Source organism: Quercus lobata, chromosome 7 (assembly GCF_001633185.2).
Source record: "Quercus lobata isolate SW786 chromosome 7, ValleyOak3.0 Primary Assembly, whole genome shotgun sequence".
In the NCBI taxonomy this organism is placed as follows: domain Eukaryota; kingdom Viridiplantae; phylum Streptophyta; class Magnoliopsida; order Fagales; family Fagaceae; genus Quercus; species Quercus lobata.
In genome coordinates this window covers 5993386-6016905 of record NC_044910.1, presented here as the reverse complement: position 1 = coordinate 6016905, position 23520 = coordinate 5993386, and the positions used below count along the sequence as shown (strand labels likewise).

General features: G+C 33.0%; 2 protein-coding genes across 2 annotated transcripts; both read right to left on the bottom strand.

The window, feature by feature from the left end:
• Positions 1 to 8517: 8517 nt before the first annotated feature.
• LOC115953535 (uclacyanin-3-like) lies at positions 8518 to 10753 on the bottom strand. Its single transcript, XM_031071252.1, has 2 exons — positions 10489 to 10753; positions 8518 to 9036 (listed from the first exon to the last, which is right to left on the bottom strand). The coding sequence occupies exons 1-2, from the start codon at positions 10640 to 10642 to the stop codon at positions 8657 to 8659; spliced, it is 534 nt and encodes a 177-aa protein (XP_030927112.1). The 5' UTR covers positions 10643 to 10753; the 3' UTR covers positions 8518 to 8656.
• A 5476-nt stretch (positions 10754 to 16229) lies between these two features.
• Positions 16230 to 17838, bottom strand: LOC115951452 (mavicyanin-like). Its single transcript, XM_031068659.1, has 2 exons — positions 17673 to 17838; positions 16230 to 16534 (listed from the first exon to the last, which is right to left on the bottom strand). Exons 1-2 carry the CDS (start codon positions 17836 to 17838, stop codon positions 16230 to 16232), a joined length of 471 nt encoding a protein of 156 aa, XP_030924519.1.
• Between the last annotated feature and the right edge of the window lie 5682 nt (positions 17839 to 23520).

Below are 23520 nucleotides of genomic sequence, written 5' to 3'. Positions count from 1 at the left end.
ATCTGAACTCTCACTCTCCAATCTGAAGCTCTCACCCTCCATCTGTCACTCTCACTCTTAGTCACCACTCTAACTCTAGCGTTGCCTATAGCCGCCGAGCTCCTTTCCCCCAACGAAGCTCAGATCCACTTCACCGAGCTCCTTCCTCATCTTTCTTTGTGTCCATCACCATCACCGAGCTCCTTCCTCATCCCCTTCTCTCTCTCTTTAACTGGTGAGCCTCTCTTTCTCTCTGTAACTTTTATCTATTTATATGTATGCATTTATGTCTCATGCTTAGTAGTGATTGATTGATCTAAAGTTTTAATCTTTGTTTGAAAAATGTAATGTCAGTTTCTAGGTTTCTTTGTTTTGATCACCCTTTAATCAATTTTTGCTTCTTTTAAAAAAAAAGTTCTAATGATTTTATACTGAGATGGGTACTGTGAAAAAAAAAAAAAAAAAAGTTTTACCATGTTGTTTTGTGCTTTTGGTTGTATTAATATTTATTAAATTGCTTTTAAGTGCGATAGTTATGTGGCAATGGACAAAAACTGATGATTCCTATGTAAAATATTATGAAAAAGGAAAATGTTTTGTTTTATTTTTTGTTTTGGGGAGGATATTATTCCCATAACATGTGCCAAAATATAAAGGAGTAGAGAGAGCTGTAGTGTGTGCGTACACATTTCTTTCTCTGCATTTTTTAAAGTTGTGTGTGATTTTTTTTACTTACAACAAATAAAAGATGAGAGAGGGTAGAGACCAAACAGTGCTACCTTAATGGCCACAAGATTCTTGACAATGCACTTCACTACTTGTTTGTATGACTTTTGCTACTCCTTTCATGAGTCTAGAAAGTTTTTCACAAAGATATTTTACAACTCTCGTTTTATCCGTAGATGATAAAATGATATCAATAATAAGCTCAACTAAAAAAAAAAAAAAAAAGTCGTATATGTAACATTGTTCTTTATTTTCTTTTTTTTTTTTTTTTTTTTGGGGGGGGGGGGGGGAGGCAAAAATTACTTCTAAACCTCTTCTTTCATAAATGTATTAGCAATATTTTTTCCTATGTTGAAATATCGCTTTCTCCTCCCCCTAAAATTTTTTTTTTCTTTATTCCAATAATTCTTAGAAGTCAATAATTGCTTCTTATTTAAGCACCACATTTTCTTGTGGTAGTTGAAGCCTGAAAGGAAGTGAGAAAGGTATGTGAGTAGAAATGGATGTGTAGTAAAGGAGGTGGACCGCAAGTCAATAATTGTCACTTGCATTTGTTTAGTTGGAGAATTTTCCATTAGACAAAGCTCAGATTCTCTTCATATATTGTCCCTTTTGGTCAATCTTTGTTTATGGAGTTTTTAGGATTGTTTCTTCATGTAAAAGTATAATCCAACTCTCATTAAGGTTCAAGGTGTGCTAGACAGCTAGAGCTAGGTGACATGTTGCAGCATTTCATGTTTGGTAGAGGTTGAAATTTCAAGCTCTTCAATAATGATTAGGAGTTTACATCATTGAAAGCAATCCCTAGTCCCTACTATATCAATAATTATTACATTTACAATAAAATTATATATATATATATATATATATATATATATATATTGCTCTCATGATATATATTTTCATATATTAAAGTGTGTTTGTATAAGGTGTTCAAAAACTGTGTTTTGAGTTTAAAATAAATGTTTGTAAAAAATTTATGAGGAATTTTGGTTGCAAAACAAAGTTTTTGGATTTAAAAAAGCTATTTTAAACTTTCAAAACACCTAACCAAAAAAATCCCACAAATATACCAAACACATAGTATACATCTTTTATTATTATTATTATTATTAATATGGCACTTGCTATCTAAAAATGAAAAAAAGTAAAAAAAAAAAAAAAGAACCAAGGAATGAATGGATCCAATTTAGATGCATGGTTTTACTTTTATGAGATAGTTAGTAATCACTTTCCAAATGAAATTATAATTATCCATTTCAAATGCTCCGAACCTTTAGTGTGAAGTTTGTGCTATTCTTGACAGTAGTTGTTCCTGATAAAGAATCTTCTTTGCTGCATGTTGTACCTAATATCCATTGATTGTGTGGTCAATCAGCAATATATGTATAGTATATGGAAGTTTAATACTCTTGATTGTTGCCACCAATCAGATGTGCGGCATGAAGAGCAACTCATCGAACCACTAGCCCAATCAAATGCAAAGCATCAAGAGCAAATGACAGAAATGATGTTGCACATGAAAGAAATGTTCACCTAATTTAGCCCACTTATGCACTTTTCATAGCTTTCTTAGGTACTAAAAATGTTGCATTTAATTTAATAAAAATTACGTGTTTATTGCAATGCATTGTTATGTGCTACTAATAGGATGTGTTTAATATATTCAGGATTGCTATGTTGATAAATGAGGACTCTCCGTGGATATTGATCAAATTATTTTGTATTACTTTTTGGCTAATCATAAAGGAATATTGTAGACATGAATATTATTTTGATATTATAGACAGGTTGATATGTAGACAGGTCGATCATGCCATTCAAAGAATGACAATCTTTTTTGTGAACAAAACTTTTTAGTTGAATCTCTTGTATATGTAGACAGGTACATTGATGCTTTAACAACATAGAAGAGTTTAAGAAGATTAAATAGTGAAGCCATGCATTGTTCTCAAGGTAAGTTTGAAATATATAAATACCGTTTCCTAATTTCTTTGTTTTTGTGTGTTAATTCCTAACTTCTTTGTTTTTATGTTTGTGAATGATTGTAAGTTGTTGTAATAAGGGGAAGCCAATTTTGCTTGTTGTGGGATTAGAGGTTAATAAATTAGTATGTGTTTATTCATCGGTGACCCCTAACTCTTTTTAGAGTGCTTGCTAATTATCATATTAGTGTTGGTTACAGTACTTGTTAAGCATGATTGGTTCTGCTTGAAAGTTGTTTATTATGTGAAGTAAAATGGCCGAGAATATATGAATCGTGAAACATCCACATCATCTACTAATATGGCATTCTAAAAGTGTGACTAAAAGCAACTCTTCATAAAATTTTGTGTTATTTATAACTGCTTATCATTTAGTGCGCAAACTACTAGCCATTGATTAGGGCTGATTGGACTGAAATTGCAAAATCTGATTGAATATAATAAAAATTGCAGTAGATAACTGTGTATCAATCATTGAAAGTGTTTATGGATGTTGCTATATGAGTTGTTTTATTCCCTATAAGAAAGCCAAGGCAGAAGAGTTTTTAAATCTTGGTTGGGATGGAAGCTATATATTGTGGTGGGGCTGGTGGCCTAATTCCACTTTATCTATGCTTTCTTACATATTGAGTCTCTTTTTAAACATGCACATGCTGATTTATTTAATAAAAACATGTTTGTTGGGAGAAGGCCCACATTGAGGCCTCAATAAGATGCAATACTATATGGATTTGACTATTGAATTTAATGGTTTGTATGATAGAACTCTAAATTATAAAGACCATATTATATATTAATCATTAAGGAAATTTTTATACATGATTTATCTTTTATTAGTCAGCTTTTTGTTCTTTTGAGGAGGGGGTTAGGGATATGAAAAATTGATATCTTTTATGTGGATTCTCTTTTCTTCATTAATAGTTTTAAGTATCCATGAGGTTTTTCCTAAAATAGTATGATTTGTGTAACATTTAGTGAGATATTCTGGAATATTAGACTATACTGAAAAGATGCATCTTTTCAGGTTGAGTTGTTCAAACATCCACATTTGTTGCTGTTGCAAGTAAGGAATTCCATCTTTAAGCTTCCTGGTAGCTGCTTGAGACAGGGTGAATCAGGTAGATGGACAGATCATCATACATTAAATAGGAAAGGTGAATCATGTTTAGTCATGGGTTATTTTTCTAAGGGTTTGCTAAACTGGGAACCTTTTGAATTGAATGTATAGATATTGATGGATTCAGACGTAAGCTGTCAAGAAAGCTTTTTGCCAATGAAAGTGGTGATGGGATTGGATGGGAGGTATCAGAAAGGTCCTTTCAGTTTATCGCTTTCATATTAGTATTCTCATTGCAATTATGTTAGTATGAATATTGTATTTGATACTTGCCACATAATGTAAAATGTCCTAAGGTAGTTGGTCTGCTTTAAACCATTCTGGGTTTTGATGTCTTTGGAAAATTACGTCTTGTGATTTTATTGTTTGTAGTCGGAAGTTTATCGTATCGAAAAACCTTAAATTACTCGCAGTTCCTCTGTGCCAGATTCACGAAAATCACAAGGTATTGAACTCCATATTCCTTAAAGATTGATAATTTCCCATGGAGATTGAATCAACATTGTGATTCACATTATATTTGAGAAAATTCCAGCTTGTTATTTGTTGCATTCAATTCCTTTTTTAATATCTTCTTGGATATCCAATTTCCTGTATGGAATTTAGTGTGTGACAGGTTTCCTATAGCCGCGTTTGTAAAACTTATAGCAGTGTTAGTAGACAGGCATTTGCCATTTGCCCAAAAAAAAAAAAAAAAAACCCTATAGATGTGTTTTAAAAACGTGGCTATAGCCAAATTAAAAAAAGAAACAAAAAACAAAAAAAACAAAAGGATTATAGCCACGTTTTTAAAATGTGGCTGTAGTTGTCCCCTATAGTCGTGTTTTAAAAACGTGGCTAAAACATGTCCCACACGCAACTAAAACATGTTCTACAGGCGAGCAATGTATAACCTATAGTCACGGTTTAAAAACACGGCATGAAGATAAGACCTATAGCCACATTTATAAAACACGGCTATAGCTGTCCCCTATAGCCGCCTTTTACAAACGCGGCTAAAGTATGTCCTATAGCCACGTTTCTAAAAACGCGGCCATTGGTCCTGGCCTATAGCCGCATTTGTAAAAACGTGGCTATAGACCCATCAGACCTATAGTTACGGGTTTTAGGCAACGACTAGAAACAAATGCGGCCATAGCTTGAATTGACCTATAGCCAAGTTTTAAAAACGCAGCTGTAGGACTTTTTTTGGTAGTGATAGTACATTTTATATGATTAACGTGCTTATAAATTTAACTAATTCATAATATAAAAATGACATAAATTAATTTTAAAGAATTTAATCTTTTGATTAATCTGTATAAATTTAACTATTTTATTCTATGTGATGCTTGTAGGAGAGGAGATCATGACAATTTCTGTTAATCTATGGCCCATGAATCGTCCATATAAGTAATCTGATAAGATCAGCAGTGGAGTGATTTTAACTTAATTGTTGAGTATTTTTAGGGACCATTCATGTGATAGTGGATTTATCTCTATTTGTATTTAAAAACTCATATGATAGATGTCCTACTAATTAGGAGAGACTTAATTAAATAGCCTATCCGGTGACTTGAAGGTGGTCCAAAAGGTGAAGAAATCGTAAGGACAAGTTTGTAAAACAAGCAAAAAGCAATATCGAACTAGTTTGTGATTCATTCTACCTAGGTATGTGCACATAAAACCCTTATAATTTTTTCTACATTTTGCAACTGCATTCAAAATAAATTACTATAATGCCATCTTTCATTCATAATCTTAGGTGTTTCTTCCCCCATATGTAACATTTAAAAAAAAAAAAAAAATCAAAAACAACTTGAAATATATATATTTTCCCTCTGGTTAACGAGATGTCCAGAGTATGAAATCTTTATTACTTTTTTTTTATAAGAAAAATCTTTATTACTTTGTTGTTGTCGTCGTCTTATATATAAATATATATATATATATATATATATATTTATATATATATATATGTATATTATTAAGACTTTACGGTCGGTGGCTAAATAATTAATTAGTGTTGGGTTACACGTGTCAGTGAAGTCCCACATTGAATAAAGATGAGAAGAATAAGTGGTTAATATAACATAATTGAGCACATACCCATTGGGCTTAGGCCTTTTGGGTTAAAGTGTGTCTCTATATGTTATATTAATTACTCAAGGAAGCTCCTCAAGGTGTTTATCTCCCCAACAAGTTGCTTAGTGGTGAATTTGAGATGAAAGATTTGGGTGCAGTTAAGAAGATTTTGGGAATGGAGATTCACAGAGACCGACAAGCTGGCAAGTTATTTCTGTCACAAAAGAATTATATTGAGAAAGTACTTGAACGTTTCAATATGCAGCAATCTAAGCCAGTGAGTACTCCATTAGCAGCACATTTTAAGCTTTCAGCGGCTTTGTCATCAAAGTCTAAGGAGGAAAAGGAGTACATGTCTCATGTCCCTTATTCTAGTGCAGTGTTATTGGATATGTTGATTCTGATTTTGCTTGTGATTTGGATAAGAGGAAATCTCTGACAAGTTATGTTTTCACATTATCTGGTAGTGTCATCAGTTGGAAAGCAACGTTGCACATTTTAAGCTTTCAGCGGCTTTGTCATCAAAGTCTAAGGAGGAAAAGGAGTACATGTCTCATGTCCCTTATTCTAGTGCAGTGTTATTGGATATGTTGATTCTGATTTTGCTTGTGATTTGGATAAGAGGAAATCTCTGACAAGTTATGTTTTCACATTATCTGGTAGTGTCATCAGTTGGAAAGCAACGTTACAATCAACAGTTGCTTTGTCTACTACAGAGGCAGAGTATATGGCAGCAACAGAGGCAGTGAAGGAAGCTATTTGGTTGAAGGTTTTGGTTGGTGATCTGGGTTTACAACAAGATGATTCTGTTATATTTTGTGATAATCAGAGTGCCATACATTTGACTAAAAATCTGATGTATCATGAGAAATCTAAACACACTCTGTCAAATATAACTTCATTCGTGAGACTTTATTTAAGGGCATAGTTGCAGTCAGAAAGGTTGCTACAGCAGATAATCCAACAGATATAATGACCAAGCCGGTTCCTCTACATAAGTTCAAGCATTGCTTGGACTTGATTGGCATTTGCAGTTTGTGATAGCCCTTAGGGGTTTTGGTTTGGCAGTGGAGAAGTTTTGTTTGTGGGGCTTGACCAAATTCAAGCCAAGGTGGAGATTTGTTGTTATGTGGCTTTTAATTTGGTCAAAGGAGTTGACCAAGTCCTAGAACTAATAGGACTATGTTTTGCTGACTTTGTGATATGCTCTCATTATTTACCCTATCCGACTTATACTTATATAAGTATATTTGTTATGCAGCAATTGAGGAAGTAAGTGAGAAAAAGGCAGCCGCATATTATTTAGAGTTCTAAGCCGTGCTTTGTTTTGAGAGAGAAATTTAGGTTTCCTCTAGTCACGTGCTTCTGGTGATTGAGAGCTCTTTTGGGTGTATTTGGGGTTTGGGTTTTGTGAGAGTGTTTTGGTCCCATCTTTGTAATCTCTTTCTTTTGTTAGTGAAACTTTCTCCTCGACACCGCCCGTGAACGTAGGCCAAAAGCCGAACCACGTAAATCATTGTGTTCCCGTGTGATTGTTTCTTTTGTCGTTCTATTTCTATTTTGCATAAACCCACTATTATTTGGATACACACACAACAAATAGATATTCATGCTTCTGCTATTCTCAACACATTGGTATTAAAGCTTCCGCTTTTACAACAATTAGCATATAAGTTTCTCACACAGGTAGGCTCTTTGATCATTCTAATGATTTAAAATAAAATATGTATTTGAATTATCAAAGAAAATGTAATTAAACAAGACAATATAATATTACATTACACTACAGGAGCTACACGGTAGGCTAACAGCCTAGCTAACACATGCATGCACCAGATGATTAGAAAAAGAGGATATTTAAGACTCACCAATAAATTCAAAGTCATAAAGAATATTATAAACATTACAAAGTCACGTAATTAATTAAGGACCAATTTTTCATTCCTAAGACATATATATATTGACAGAAAGTTTACATCTTCTGTTCAATAATAAATTACACAATTCAACAAACCCACCAGCAACATTAAACATCAATATCATTGCCTACCTCTTACCTAACCCATTTCAATATATATGAAAACAAGACAATAATACATACACTAGATCAACCTGCATGGTGGTTAAAAATAATACATACACTAGATCTACCTCCATGGTGGTTAACATGTATATCATATTTCGGGTGTATACATACGTTTGAAATATGATATCATTTTGCCACTAACACATGATTTATTTTTATGAGAAGAAACGCTAACACATGAGTAAATTTGCAATAGATAATAACATTTTTTTTTTTTAGAGAAAGATAGCAAGCTTTATTCAAGAAATAACAGATACAACATGGAGAAGAGCTTGTTGTAAATTGTTGTAAAAAACAAGAACTATCTTCAATCCAAGCTAGATAATAATCAATGCTAGAAACAAATTTTGCTAATGAGTGTGCAAGAGATAATAATTTCTACACAAAAGAATACACTATATATTTAGACTCGCAAGTGAAATCAAAGTCAAAAAGCATATTAAAAAGAAGAAAAAAATCACAAATTCTCGTAAGGGCCAATTATTCATTGATAACATGATATCGACAGCTATATCTCACATTCAATAATGATAGCACAATATAATAAAAAAAATCACAAATTCTCGTAAGGGCCAATTATTCATTGATAACATGATATCAACAGCTACATCTCACGTTCAATAATGATAACACAGTATAATAATTCAACAAACCAACAGAAACAATAATTTACGCCAATAGCTTAGCACTGCCTCTTGCCTAGCCCATGTATGCAAACATGGTCACAAACACAAGCAAAAACCCAAACATCAAATTGTTCATGTTACAAGAAATACTAGCCACTCCACTCTTTGGTGGTGGTGGAGGTGAGGCGGTGACGGTGGAGGGCGGTGTACCGGTTGGGGCGGTGGGTGAGCCGCTTGGGGTGGTGCCATTAGCTGCTCCAACAGTGATCGATAGTTTCATACCTTGAGCACAGTGACCAGATGTGGGGCATATGAAGTACATTGGGCCAGCAGTGGTTAAAGTGATTGTTGTGCTTCCACCATTGTAATTTTTGATGGCATTGCTAGAGCTGCAACTGTTGTAGTCAGCTTGATTTACTTCATCCACTTGGTGGGTAGAGTCATAGGTGAACACTGTTTTTTGAATGTTATTAAAACTATAGTTAGTATGTTTTGTCAAACAAACAATGTATGTATTTTTAATCTACTAATGAGGTTTAGTTTTTGTAAGCTAGCTAATGAAACCCATGTGTTCAATCAATATTGGTTGGTCGGTCCAAAGAGAAATTTAGAATGATGATAGAAAAAGCTAAATTAAAGCACTAGAAAACTAATAAAATATAGTATATGGTAGCTCCATGTATGACAATATCATATAATTAGAATAATAAAAAAAAACAAAGTGGAGTAGTTGGAAAAGCTAAACCACTTCTTGTAATGGTGGCTGGCTCTAGGTTTTGTCATTGACCCATATATGATTAATTGAGGACCACTTTCAAAGGTCTTGTAGCTAGTGATAGCAATTGATTAACAACTAGCCAAATACTCCTTCAAGAGAGTCAAGAGGCCAAATCTCATACGCTAATTGGTGGTAGGTAAGGGGATAGAGAAATGCCTTGATTCAAGGCTAGAAGGTTGAAAATCTATTCCTGAAGTCCCAAAAGCGGTTGGTTATAATAATTGATAAATTATCAATTTGTTGAAAAAGTTTAAATTATTAAGAAATTATGAATTTAATTACTTAACAGGTTAACAATACAAAAGATTTAAATAGTTAAAAAAATGTGAATTTAATCACTTAATCATTCTTCTAATATAAAAAATTAATGAGTTAAACATCAATTTGATATGAATCAACCATAACTTTAGGTGTAATAGCCTAGTTGGTGTACTAGTCTAGTTAGAAATAAGAGACAATCAGAGAAACTAGGAGTTCAAAAAAATTTAGGTGTTGGAAATAATGCAAAGTTGAGGCCATGGATTCTTTTATTGTTTGAAAAGTTTTGAAGGAAAGAAAGAATATTTAATTGACACAAAACTTGGACTCCTATTGTATAGGGTAGACATAAGAATTACAAGTTGTCAAGGTTGTCAAATAAGGAAGACAAATAGTGAGATTCTTACGTGTATATAGTACTTATTTTTTATATCAGCATAATATATGCATAACTTTTAATATAATATAATATTGCATACTACATAATCAATGTTAACGTTTTCACCTTTTCCATGCCAAACTGCTTTAATCAATCTTTGTGTATTGTGTAGGTATAAATTATTTCTGTAGTGTGTGCTTCAAAATTCTAATTTGGTGAGACACAGCCAAACAAGAGCAGGAACATTAACCTATACAGAAGACTTCAGCTAGTTCTAAATTCAACATACAGATATGGTCAAAACTCTTCATATATTACCAAGTTTTTCTTGTGCAATAATTATCTTTAGTGTGTCAGATACATTCTTCTAGTTTGAGACTACCGTTTAGCAATTTGTTAATTTTTAGATGTTTTGAAAAGGAAAAAAACAAATTTATATGATCTGAAATCTGAATTTTGAGTGTGATCCAAAGAGTAATAAACAACTTACAAAGGGTGTCACCAACTGCAAATGTTTGAGCAGCAGTCCAGGTGGCGTAGTCAGTTGTTTGACTCCAACCCTGGTTACCACCAACAACGTGTTGTGCTCCATAGACCACTGGTGTGGCCAGAGCTAGAATTAGAAGAGCAATTCTCATGGCCATGTTTAAAAATCAAAAGCCTTGTAGCTAGGTGTTTAGAAATCAAGGGAGTTAGTGAAAGTGGTAGAGAACTTTGAAGCATGTTCTATGTTATATAGGCACCGAAAGGGTACGAGAGGTTAGGAATGTCATAAATTATTTGGTTCTTTTTTTGGGGGTTGAAAGTTATTGTTAAAGAAAGGAAAGTCAATCCTGAACACCCTTATGTGTTACCAACTACTGTCTGAACTGAAAACCATGATAATGTAGTTGTTAACGTGTTATTTAATTACGTAGTGGTTCTTGGTTCTTCTCTCTTGTCTGTCCAGCTACCTAATGCATTGACACTTTTGATTCTCTGTATCATAGTCATAGCAGCCTAAAAAGCTTTATGGGAATAGGGATTATCTACCATGGCTTAAGGTTGTGGCGTCTTGGCTTCATAGATGAAAGTGAAGCTAATGGCTCAGCAGGAAATTCATGTAGTAAAAGCAACAACTATTGGTCGGACTCAGACATACCAACCTCTGTTTTTAATGATTTGATAGGGTGGAGAATTTGAATTTTCATTCCTAGACTTTTCCATTGAGCAAGTAAACTTGATCTAACGTGCCAAAAGAATTTCAAGATTCTTTTCCAACGAATATTTTAGAATTTTACTTTTAACCTATTTTCAACTAAATTGGATCAAAAGTCAAATTAGTTCAGCAATAGATGTTTTACAAAATTATTTTATGTTAGACATTCCTATTTCCTAATGGCAAAAATGGCAAAAATTCAAGTAGTATTTCAATCCCTGTGGTTGGAAGATGCTCTTGTAACATGTTCATGACGCATTTCTATATTAAAACTAACATATTAATAGCAAAGCTTACAAAAGTTTCAGCAATTATGAGAAATATTACAATTTACATGCATGAAATCACTTTATTTATCTTACTTTGAAAGTATATATCATCATATTATGCAGCTTATAACCGGTAAAGATATATGATATTCATTAGTTAGTAATAACATAGATTAATTGCTTAGAATGGAAGGAACAAAAGGTTTTTTAAATTCCCATTTGTACATAAACTAGTATAATTGTTTGAAAAAAATATATAATGACAAACAAAGGTAATATCTTTTATGCTACGTATATTTGTTCTTATAGTCAATAAATACCCTGTAAAGTAAGGTCTGCATCCAAATTTCATAAACCAAAAATGATTTAAATACCCTTGACATGACATAGACAAACTCAAGATTTGGTATGAGTGTCACACATATAGTTTAATTCTTTTCCAATTGAAGATTCAAATGAAGGGGTCCAATAAGAAATTAAATAAAAGGATTTTAACAATAATCTTATAGACACAATAATAAATATTATAATTTTTCTTACAACTTATCCAAAATAATATAAGATATGACCTTGATCAAGCCAAAGGCAAGCTGAGGTGTAGAAAACATAGAATCATATTCATATCCATATGTCATGATTTCAACGCCATGTTTATTTTTAGACGTTTCTCTATGATTTCCACCTAATATATGTATAGATTAGGAGCATCTTTTTGAAAGGGTTAGGTAATAGGATCTTACTATATATATTCTTCATCTTCAAAGTTTGAAAATTGTATTAGATAAGAACATGGAAATAGGTGCGTTATAAATATATTTATTTTGCGATCTCTTGAAGCAGGAATCTCTACTACTGACTTTTCCTTAGAACATTTTGCTTTATGATTTTTTTTTTTGGTTACAAAAAATAGTAAAAGAAACTAAGTTTGAAAGTGTCACAATTAATTGTGACACTTTCAAACTTAGTTTCTTTCAAATATTAAAATTTTCCAACTCCCTAGACTAATGAAGGCTAATAGTGTTAATTACTATATGCAGAGTTTTACTACTACACGCAAATAAGGAGAAATATGCAAAAGCAAATAATTAATGAGAGAAGTATCCCAATTATTTGACCACAATACTGTCATTTTCTTCTCCAAAAAAAAAAAAAAAACAATACTGTCATTTCACATTTGCATTCTCAGAATCCACCTTCCCAGGATTGACTCAAATGACAAAACTAATTTGGTGCCCCAATAAATGTGTTGAATTCACTGTGAAATCAGCATATCTCACTGAAAGGGAGACAGAGATTTATGAACACGGATTAGTAAGAGTGAATGGAATCTACTTAGGAAACTAAAAATCCAGAAGATGTTGAAACTCTTTCTTTGGAGAATTGCAGAAATGAGAAAACTTAATGCCAACCAAACCCACCCATAAATCCAAAATTCAACCAGAATATGATATGTGCCCTAGATTAGATGTATGATAGAGGTAGTAAAAATAGAGCACTTATTTTTCATATGCCCCATTGTCAATCATAGTTTAGAGGAGAGGAGTGCAGTATGTCCAATAATCCTCTTAAAAGTAAAATTGTGCGAGGTTGAACCTTATGGCATGAGCATGAACTGTCCATTTACTTTACATATACCGTGAGGCTAATGGATGTGCGAATGCACTAGCTAAAAGGGATTGTCAACAACACAATATTTTGGAAGTTTATGATACATGCCCATCTTTTGTATATCCAACTTTTGTATGGGATATGAATCACCTCGGGACCAGTAGAATATGACATTTGGAGGCTTTTGGACTTGCTATATTGTATAAACTCTAATATAAATAATACTCCCTTCTTTTATCAAAAAATAAATTGAGCAAGGCTTAGTGGTCACATAAATAAGTCCTTTTTTTTTCCTCATGATTTTATTTTTTATTGTTAAACGTGCTCTTATATTTGCTAAAATTTTGGATTATTTGTGGTTTTCAAGATTTTTTTTTTTTTTTTTTAATAAAAAAAAATTAGTTACATTGTAATTGTTCTATTCATTTGGATAGACAATTCGGTCAATAAGTTTTGCAAACATCCCTTCCCAACCAATTCATGATATTGGGTTTGAACTTATCTTCTACCCCAGTAAATTCTTAGGCATTAGTAAGTAAGATGAACTTAAATTACCTGTGATTCGTTTGGGTGCAATAGGAATAAGCTCGGGCACAATGGGGGAAGAAGACCAACCAGGTTCTTTAGCACATTCTCACCAACAAGACTTAATTGCTGCACCCAGGGGCGGTGGAGCTTTGAAAGTTTAGGAGTTGGTCCCCTCCCCAAAATGTCCAATAATCCTCTTTAAAGTAAAATTGGGTGACTGGCTTAGTGGTCACATGCCTTACATACATAGACAAGTCTCTCTTTCTTTCTTTTTTCTTTTTTCTTTTTTTTTCTTCTTTTATATACATACATACATATATATATATATATATATATATATATTGGTGGATTCGGTCATTTATAAAACTTTCTATCTGGAGGTGCATGATAATAGATTAATTTTATTTAAAGAAATTTTAATCATTAAGCATAACTTTGATAACAAATAATAAGTTTTTTTAGTGTATTTTTATACGTATCTAATATCAAACTAGACTAGATAACTTTTATATTTTCGTTAGAATTCAGACAACAATAAGTTCTAAAAATTTAGTAAATATACATACTGAAAGTATATATGCATTTTTATATCACTGGTAGCTCCACCTCTAAGCTAGGGTGGTCATTGCAAAAAAAATGTATATATATTTGCCACACAAAAAATTATATACTAAACTAACCTATCATGACCATTTTGATAAAAATGTCGAACACCTTGACTTGAAAATCACAAGAATTAGTTCAACAAAAATGAGAGTAATGATACATCCGCAACAATTTCACAACAAATCCTATGTAGTAAGCAATTATTGATTCTAATTTGGGCCAACACTAACATCACTTTTAAACCTACTACTAACCGCTTGTCGTATATAATTTGGTGTGAAAATGTTGTAAATGTAGCATTACTCCAAAATAATTTTTTCCCCCAAACATAATCCTTAACCCCTCAAACCAAAAAAAGAAAAGAAAGAAAAAAAAAAAAGCTTAATAACAACAATAAAAATTAGTCAAAAAAAATTGAAATAAAAGCAAGACTAAACCAAACAACAAGTGAATAAATTATTCAACAAAAAACCATGCTCTAAAATAAAAATAAAAATGCTTAGTCATTCAATTTTGTAACTCATTCAGCCCATTACATTAAAATAATCTTTATTTTTACTTTTTCTTAAAAAAAGTATCAAGAAAAATATTGTGGTTGTGAATTCTCTTTAGTGATCACTCTAAAAAAAATTCTTAAAACCGTTATTGGCATATATATGTGTGTGTGTATGCATACAAAATTTGTCCTGACTAATGTTTCAATACCATAATTACTTAACCCCAAACAAAAATTCTTGGCTCCGCTTCCTGATTGCACTTCAAAGCATGGCCGTACAAATTTAAATATTTATCTACCTCTTGGCAACTCCCTCCTCAACCTCAAGGCCGGATAAAGGTCAACGATGATGCTTTAGAGATCATAAGGTATTCCTATTTGGAATGCTATGCCATATTTGGACCGGATCCCATTTAAAAGGCTCGGTGAATTGGGCTGAGGCCCATGCAACTCTTTTGGCGGCCCAAGGAAGTTTCAAAACTCCAACACAACTATGTTATCTTGGAGGCTAAACTCAGAGAATGTCACCGATGGAATAAAACAGGTACCAAGTTACTCTGATTGGGTGATTACAGAAGTTGTTGCAAGAGTTTAGATCATTTTTGGATTCATCTTACTTGATGTGCATGGCTAGCTAATTTTGTTCGCAGAGACTTAATTTAATAGCAACTTAATTGGGCTGCTTATTGCACCTACTAAGGGTCTGTCCCCATCTATCTACACCCTACCCTCCCCTATTGGGTATTTTAGTGGTCAAAGTAGATGCTTATTTCAATGGTTCGTAGATGCTTTAATCCTTATGAAAATGACAGTACCATGATAGTTTATACAATTTATGCCACAACTTGCTATGTAGCGAGTTGTGAGTGGTGAACATTTTTTCTCAACCACTCAACTCATCATGTGACGACATGATAAATTGTGACAAAAATTGTGCAAAATGTTCATTTCTTATTTAGGAAAAAAGACACAATACCCTCTTAACCCTAAGTTAGTAATAAAATCTATTAGATATTATATAGCCAAATCATATAGCTAGACAATCCAATGTATGGTGGCGACTTTACTCAACCATCCAAACACAAGACATCGCTAGGGACCAATCTCTAATCCGGTGTTAGAAACTCTATCTCAACTTATCAAATGGTATTTAGAAACAAGTTTGAAACAGTAGTTAACATGTATGGATCATTTGGAAATAGATGAATATTGCTGTATGTCACTCGCTAATTATAAGCATTTTTTTGTTGTTCAAAAATCACAAAATTAAGCTCAACAAAAGTAACAAAACACCATTGCGTTTATAAAGTGAGGTATGGCTTCTGTCTAATGTCACAAGACACTGGACCCACTGCGATCATGACACGTATTCATTTTCGGATACGTGTCATGATTGCAACGGGTCTAATGCACTAGAGATATTGGATAGAAGCCACACCTTATGAAGTGGATGATGATAGGATAAAATCCTATCTCTTAAACAAAAGACGGAACAAAACAACAAGAGCTGTGCTTCTCCTCCTAGTTTAGTCCATGAATGAAAGTATGGTCACTAACACAAGCAAAAACCCGAGCTTCAAATCTGCAGTGGCTATTAAGCTGCGTGCAGTGCCACTACTAGTAATGTTGGACTGATCAACCTTGACTGCTAGCTTCATGCCTCGAGCGCAGAGACCAGGTGTTGGGCATATGAAGTACAGCTCGCGGGGATCGGATAGCGTGATCACTGTGTTGCCGCCGGTGTAGGTTTTGAGGGGATGGGTGGAGTTGCAAGTGTTGTATTCGGTTTCATTTACTTGATCCACGCTGTACTTTGTATCGTAGTTAAACACTGGTTTTGAAGATTATATTAGGATTAGTATGTAACAAAATATGATCTCAAAATTCTGTTAGAATATCAATTTTTTTTTTTTTTTTTTTTGTTACGAAATCTAGTTTTGAAAATATTTATACTTGAAAATACTTCGGTTACAGTTGAAGTTAATTAGAAGGGATGGTATAACTACAAGTGTACAATTACTTCATAAACAAATTGGCAGTACATTAATTTTCTAACCCTTAAAAATCATTGAGACAATTAGAAGATATCCAACAAATTTTTTTTTTCTTTCAAAATTCAGATGTTGAATTACATTATGTTTATAATGGTTAATTTCCATTGTTTTTCATGATTTGTGAATTTTCATTGATAAAAATTATTTATTAACAAACAAATATATCGTAAATACTGAAATAGATTCACGTGCATAACGAGGATTAGAAGTGTTTTTTTTTTTTTTTTTTTTTTTTTTTTTTTGAGGTGAACGCGGATTAGAAGTTAAGCTAAGAATAAGTAACTCCACACCACTATAAAACGTATAATCAATAATGATGGTCAATCAATCGTATGGTCATATTTCTGCCAATGAAAAAAACAAACACCTATACAATCCTTTAGTTGGACTCTAAACTCGAAAAAAAAAAAAAAAAAAAAAAATGGTATCCAAATATATTCAAATTCCACCCTTTTAATTTTGGATTCCAAATAAGCAAACAGTGAAGAGTGTCATGTCGAAAACAAAGTTATAACGCAGAGGGTTTTATTTTATTTTATAATATATAAGAAAAATATATTTATTTTCTCATGGAAAGGAATTTTGTTTTGTTTTTCCGTTTTGGGTTTTGAAATGGATTCGCCTCAAATATGGACTACGTGGCCACTTGAATTTTTGAGAGTTTTCAGTTCAATTTTAGTTCTAAAGGGTTAATTTTCAATTTTAGGAGGGTCAAGTATGAATCTTTTAAAATAAAGCTCTCAAATATTACCTAATAATTTTTTTTTTTTTTTTTTTCAAAACTCCAAGGGGAGCTAGCCATGACCATACTTTAATCAACTTACAGTTAAAAGTAATCAGCAAAATCTTAAATAAGCTTGTCGATTTTATATTAATTTTCATTTTAATAATTTCTTTCATATGGAAGCAACTTACCAAGACTATCATTAACGGTGAAATTTTGACCAGCAGACCAAACACTGTAATTAACTACTGTGCTCCAGCCAGCGTTGCCACCAACAATGTGCTGTACTGACCCATAGACCAAAGGGGTCGTCACTGCCAGTACAAGAATCAAGAGAATAATAGTTGCAGTGGTCATGTCTAATATGCTTCCTTTTTCTTTTTCTTTTATTTTATTTTATATATATATGCTTAGAAATATTGAGAGAGATCGAAGCCACAGACAAAGGTGACAAGAAACCCTTTTGGCATGTTATCTTATATAGACAGTCAGATATGTATTATGGGAGCTTTCAACTCTATTAGTTCGGGCTGAGATAACTCACTTCCCTAGTTTTATAGGGAAAAAAAATATTATTTTAGTCTCTACATTTTAGTATTATGATCAATTTGATCCATATATTTTGGTAGCAGTCAATTTAGTTTATATTATTTTCAACTTACAATCAATTTAGTCTTTACCATTAATTCACTAACGAAAAACGTTTATGTGACCAACGGTATGCACGGTTGTCACACTACACATCTACGTGACAACTGAAATAATAATAAAAAATTTATTTATCATTTAAAAATGCTACGTGAAAGTCTAAATGAAAAAAAAAATTATTTCTCAAATTTATATATCGATTTTTTTTTTTTAATCTCAAATTCTTTCTTAGCCTTTGTTTGGTTGCCAAGAAAATGGAGGAAAACAATTTGTGACAGCACCATTGAAGCTTGGTCGCATACACATCTACATATACAACAGACGATTTGCAAGATCCACAAGTTCCGAAATGAAAATTCTACTGCCCCAAATAAACCTCAATCGAAACCCACCAGCCACCAACACATTTTACAGATCCAAAACCAACCAAGGAACCCATTTTTTGAGAGGAACTCGGTCAAGTACGTAACATCTTGGCTAGTAATTCTAGTGATTAGTGCTATTTTGTGTTGTGGGTTTGGAGGAGGAGATTCACCGTTGATTGTAGATCCGGATCTGGAATTGTTGTTGTCATACAACATTGTTGTTAAGATCGTTTGATCTCAAGTCTGAAGGAAAAATGTGTGTGAGAGAAGGGGAAAGAGGGGCTCTTGTGAATTGAAGGTGGTGATATGGGAGATTTAACAGTGGCTTGAAGAGTGGCTGAATGGTTCCTTAGTTGCTTGAGGTTTCTAAAACCAGACTTGCAAATGTTATTAAACCTGAATCAGCAAGTCTTTGAAGATTTGAGAATTGGGTTTAAAAAAATAAAAATAAAAAACCTAGATCTAAACCGGACGGTTTTTTTTTTTTTTTTTCCTATAAATTTAAGAAATTTTTTTTTTCATTTAAATGCTTTTTTTTATTATTTAAATGCTTCTTAAAAAAGGTTGATGTGACATTTTAAAAATGATAAATAAATTTTTTATTATCATTTCAGTTGCCGTGTAGATGTGTAATGTGTCAACAGTTCACACCGTTTATCACGTAAGCGTTTTTCATTAGTGAGTTAATGGTAGGAATTAAATTGATTGTAAATTGAAAATAATATAAACCAAATTAACTGCTCTCAAAATATAAAAACCAAATCAACTATAATCCCAAATGATATTTTCACCTTTTATATTAGGTTTATGTTAAAAAAAAGGTCTGGAACCGTCACTATATAATAATAATTTAGTTGTTATAAGTAACTAGTAACTTGTTGTCCTCCCCTGCTTGACTACCAAATCATTATTGAGACCTATTTCACTCAGACCTCTCTCTGACAAAGACAGACATGCGTGCACACAGCCGAGTCTTAGCTAGCTCAGGCTTCTGGCTAAAGCTTGAGGAGTCTGGCTGCATTGATAGAATAGCTCAGCAAGCAAAAGCTGAAGTAAAATTTGAGGAAAACAAACGCACAGTATCTTGGATTAATTGGGCACTGTTTGTTATACACAGTGTGTACTGTGTTTTCATAAACTAAAAACGTAAATTCATGAAAACAGTGTGTAATAGATTTTAGGCTTTTGAGTTAACTTTTTTTATATAACTTCTTTTTATAAAAAAAGTTAGTTGATTTATTTATGTATAGTTTTTTAAAATTTCACTTGTTTTAGATATGATTGTACTATTTTCAACTTTTAACAATTAAGTAAACGTTCAGTAAAAAGTAGATCCTAACATATGATGAACAAGTCATTTTTATTTTTCCCTTATCAAATTACCTATATGTGTGATATATTATCTCAATCCACCTTGTCTAAAAGCATTTCTTTTAATTTCTGAAGAGATAATGGGATGTTTTAGACACTTTTTACCTTCCCTTTTTTTTTTTTTTTTTTTTTTTTTTTTTTTTTTTTTATTGCATTGGAACAATGATTATGTATATTATCAAATAAGCCTTTTTTTTTTCTTTTGCTTATTTTATGTACTATTTGCTAGTCTCACTATTTTTTGTCTCAACTTTATTTCAAATAATTTAACTTTTAGTTTTTTATTTTTAAAAATAACCTATCTTTTACATTCTTGTTTCACATTATACAAATAAACTATTGAAAAATATAGGGTTAAATTTGCAACACATTGTGTGTTTTAATAACTGTGTAATAAGCAATTCCCTTGAAAATAAGCAATTTCAAAATGTACATGTATAAATACATGAAAATTTCAAAATAAATCTGCAACACATTGTGTGTTTTAATAACTATGTAGTAAATCTGCAACCCTATATTGAAAATATACAGAATTCAATCTACAACACATTGTGCCGGTTTGGATCTAGCTGAAAGTCAAGTCTGTGTTTTGCGTTTTACTTTCTTTTTTTTTTTTTTTCCTGCACCGTTTCTGCTTTAGGGGGACAAGAGTACTGTTCACATACTGTTGAGCACTGTTCATACACTGTTTGGCACTGTTCACGGGTTAAAAAATATTAAAAATGGGTCCCACGATACTATTCACACATTTAAAAATAATTTTGTTACAGTGTTTTCAATTTTCAGTTTCAGCAACAATAAATTCAATCCAAACAGACCCATTGTGTGTTTTAATAACTATGTAATAAGCAATTCCCTTGATAATAAGCAATTTCAAAATGTACATGTATAAATACATCAAACTTTCAAAATAAAACTAAGCTATAGCTAGCCAAGCCAACCCAATCTAACAAAGTACCAGCTAGAAAGACTTAAGGAATAAGCAACCTCTAAAAAACATGTGTCTTTCTATTATTTTACTTGATTAGGGTTGTGACCTAATACTGCATGCAAAGATAGGTCAGCACGATCCCACGCTTCATTTTTCTTTTTCTCATCTTCATGACTTGTTGAAACGTTTTTCAGTTGTTTTCTACATGCAGTTTAGTTGGGTTGTTAAAGGCATGCAATAATAATAATAATAATAATAATAATAATAATAATAATAATAATAATAGATGAAGTTAAGAAAAACTCAAATTAGAATTCCAAATTAGAGTTCTAATTTTGCGCCATGTATTTTAAATTATTTATTCTTAAAGAATTTTCTTTCTTAATTTTAAAATTAAATGTGGGACCGCATCATAAATATTCATTCAAGTGAGTTATTAAGTAAAAAAACAAAGAGTTTAGAATAAATGAATCATTAAAAAAAATGCTTCACAATAATAATAATAAATAGACAATTTACATTTTATACCTAATAATATCCTTACAAAATTTTTTAGAGTTAATAAAATATAAAAATGACTATTAATAGTATTTAAATTATATATATAGTAATTATATTATGCATCTTATTATATATTTTTAAGTGTATTCATGTATATGCATGAGATTACAAGTTAGTATATATATAAAAACAGAGACCTCATATGGGAGTGTATGAGGTCTTGCCAAGTAGCGCTCTAATTTTGTATTTAGCCTTTTTTTACCTCTTTCTTTAAGTTTTTCTATATTTTTTTTTTTTTTTTTTTTTTTTTTTTTTGGTTAAAAGGGAAAACATAAACAACACTAAGCAACAGAAACAGGGGCAGGACAGAGCCTACTAACAACCAGCCCAACGGCATCATCCTCCAACAAGGTAGATAACTCCACCGGAGGATTTGAAAATACAACAAACTCCCTGTCTAGCAGTAATCCTATTCTAGCCAAAAAATCAGCGCACTTGTTCGCCTCCCTATAGATATGCCTGAATCTTCTCTGAGGAATTTGGTTAGCCATAATTCTGCAATCTTCCATGATAGTTGAGACAAAAGCATTACAAGAAGAGGGAGAGTTAAAGGCATCCACAATGGCTTTAGCATCTACCTCAATAATAACAGAATGCACATTAGCTTGCAGACACAGATGCAGACCATCACGCAGCGCCCATAATTCCGCCATAAAACTATTTGTACTCCCAATCCTTCTAGCAAAACCTATCACCCAACTCCCATTTTCATCTCTAATTAGCCCACCTCCACCTGCTAGACCAGTATTGCTTGTTGCCGAAGCATCCGTGTTCAAAGTGAGCCAGCCAACCATCGGTTTCTCCCATCTAACACTCCTTATAACTGTCCTTTTGGTGGCCAAGCCATTGTTCGCACAGAAATAGAACTCCGAAGCACGATCCATCACTTCTTTGCTTAGTCTGGGATTAGGATTTTTCTGGTTGAAGATGCAAAGATTCCTCTCCTTCCAAAGCAGCCAAATGCCAAATAAGAAAATAAGATTCCACGGCAGGGAACCAGATTGGTGATAAGAGCTAGATGTGGCATTATAGAAAAGCCAATCCTGTAAGCTCAAGGAGAAGAAATTATGCTTGATTACCCGCCTACCCAAGTGCAGCCACAAATTCTTACTAACGGGGCAGTCACGCAGTCTGTGCAAGATAGTTGAGGCACACTGGGGGCAGCAGACATCAACTTGAAGACCTCTATCCGCTAAGCACTGATTAACTCCAATGCTATGGTGCATACACTTCCAGACAAAATTTTGAATTGTAGGCAGAATTTTCAGCTTCCAAATCCACTTTCCATTGAAAAGGGCATCCCTCAAGAAGTCCGTGGCCAACCCATAAGCACTCTTAAGCTCAAAATCACCCTTGGCCGAGTACTTCCAGGCCAATCTATCCTCTAATCTGGCAGAAAAGGGGATTGGGGTGGCCTTTATATCATTGAAAACTTCCTCCGAAAAAATCATTTGGATTAAAGACCAATCCCAACTACCAGTAAGATCCACCACCTCCTTTATCTTTAGATTGGCGGCCTCTCTAGACAAAGGCCCCTGAATGGTCTTTCTAAGGGGGCCATGATTAGTCCAACTGTCATTCCAAAAATCCAACTCACTTTCAGAGCCCGGAATCCACTTGGTTCCTTTTTTAAAAATTTCTTCTCCTCGCCCCATTCCCTTCCAAATTCTAGAGCTAGGCAACTTGTTTGCATTTCTCGAATTAAGTCTCCGAGGATTGCAATACTTCATCCTCAAAACCTTAGCCCAAGGGGCCTTATCTTCGGTGTGGAATCTCCAATTCAACTTTGCTAACAGCGCTGTATTCCTTCCCTTTGCTGTTTGAAACCCCAAACCCCCTTCTTCCTTTGCTCTTGTGACCTTTTTCCAGCCCACCCAATGCATTTTCCCCTTCTCTTCAGTTGAACCCCACAGAAAATTCCTGTTAACTCTGTCAATACCATCCAGCACCTTACCAGGCAGCAGGTTACATTGCATAATGTATGCCGGAATAGCTGCAGAAGAAGCTTGAATCAGCACCGCTCTACCGACTATGGAAAGGAGGTTGGCCTTCCACCCTGCAAGCTTACACTTCACTCTATCCAGAACAAAACCGAAATCCTGATTATTATTTCCTTTGTGTTTAATAGGAAAACCCAAATAATTCCCAAGACAATCCGTTTGA

What these genes read in the sequence shown, in the direction of transcription:
- LOC115953535 (XM_031071252.1), bottom strand. Translation starts at nt 10,642, where the DNA reads ATGGCCATGAGAATTGCTCTTCTAATTCTAGCTCTGGCCACACCAGTG. An exon ending in TGCAGTTGGTGACACCCTTT is followed by an intron (nt 9,037 to 10,488) that starts GTAAGTTGTTTA and finishes TTCAAAAAACAG; the next exon opens with TGTTCACCTATGACTCTACC.
- LOC115951452 (XM_031068659.1), bottom strand. Translation starts at nt 17,838, where the DNA reads ATGACCACTGCAACTATTATTCTCTTGATTCTTGTACTGGCAGTGACG. An exon ending in CACCGTTAATGATAGTCTTG is followed by an intron (nt 16,535 to 17,672) that starts GTAAGTTGCTTC and finishes CTTCAAAACCAG; the next exon opens with TGTTTAACTACGATACAAAG.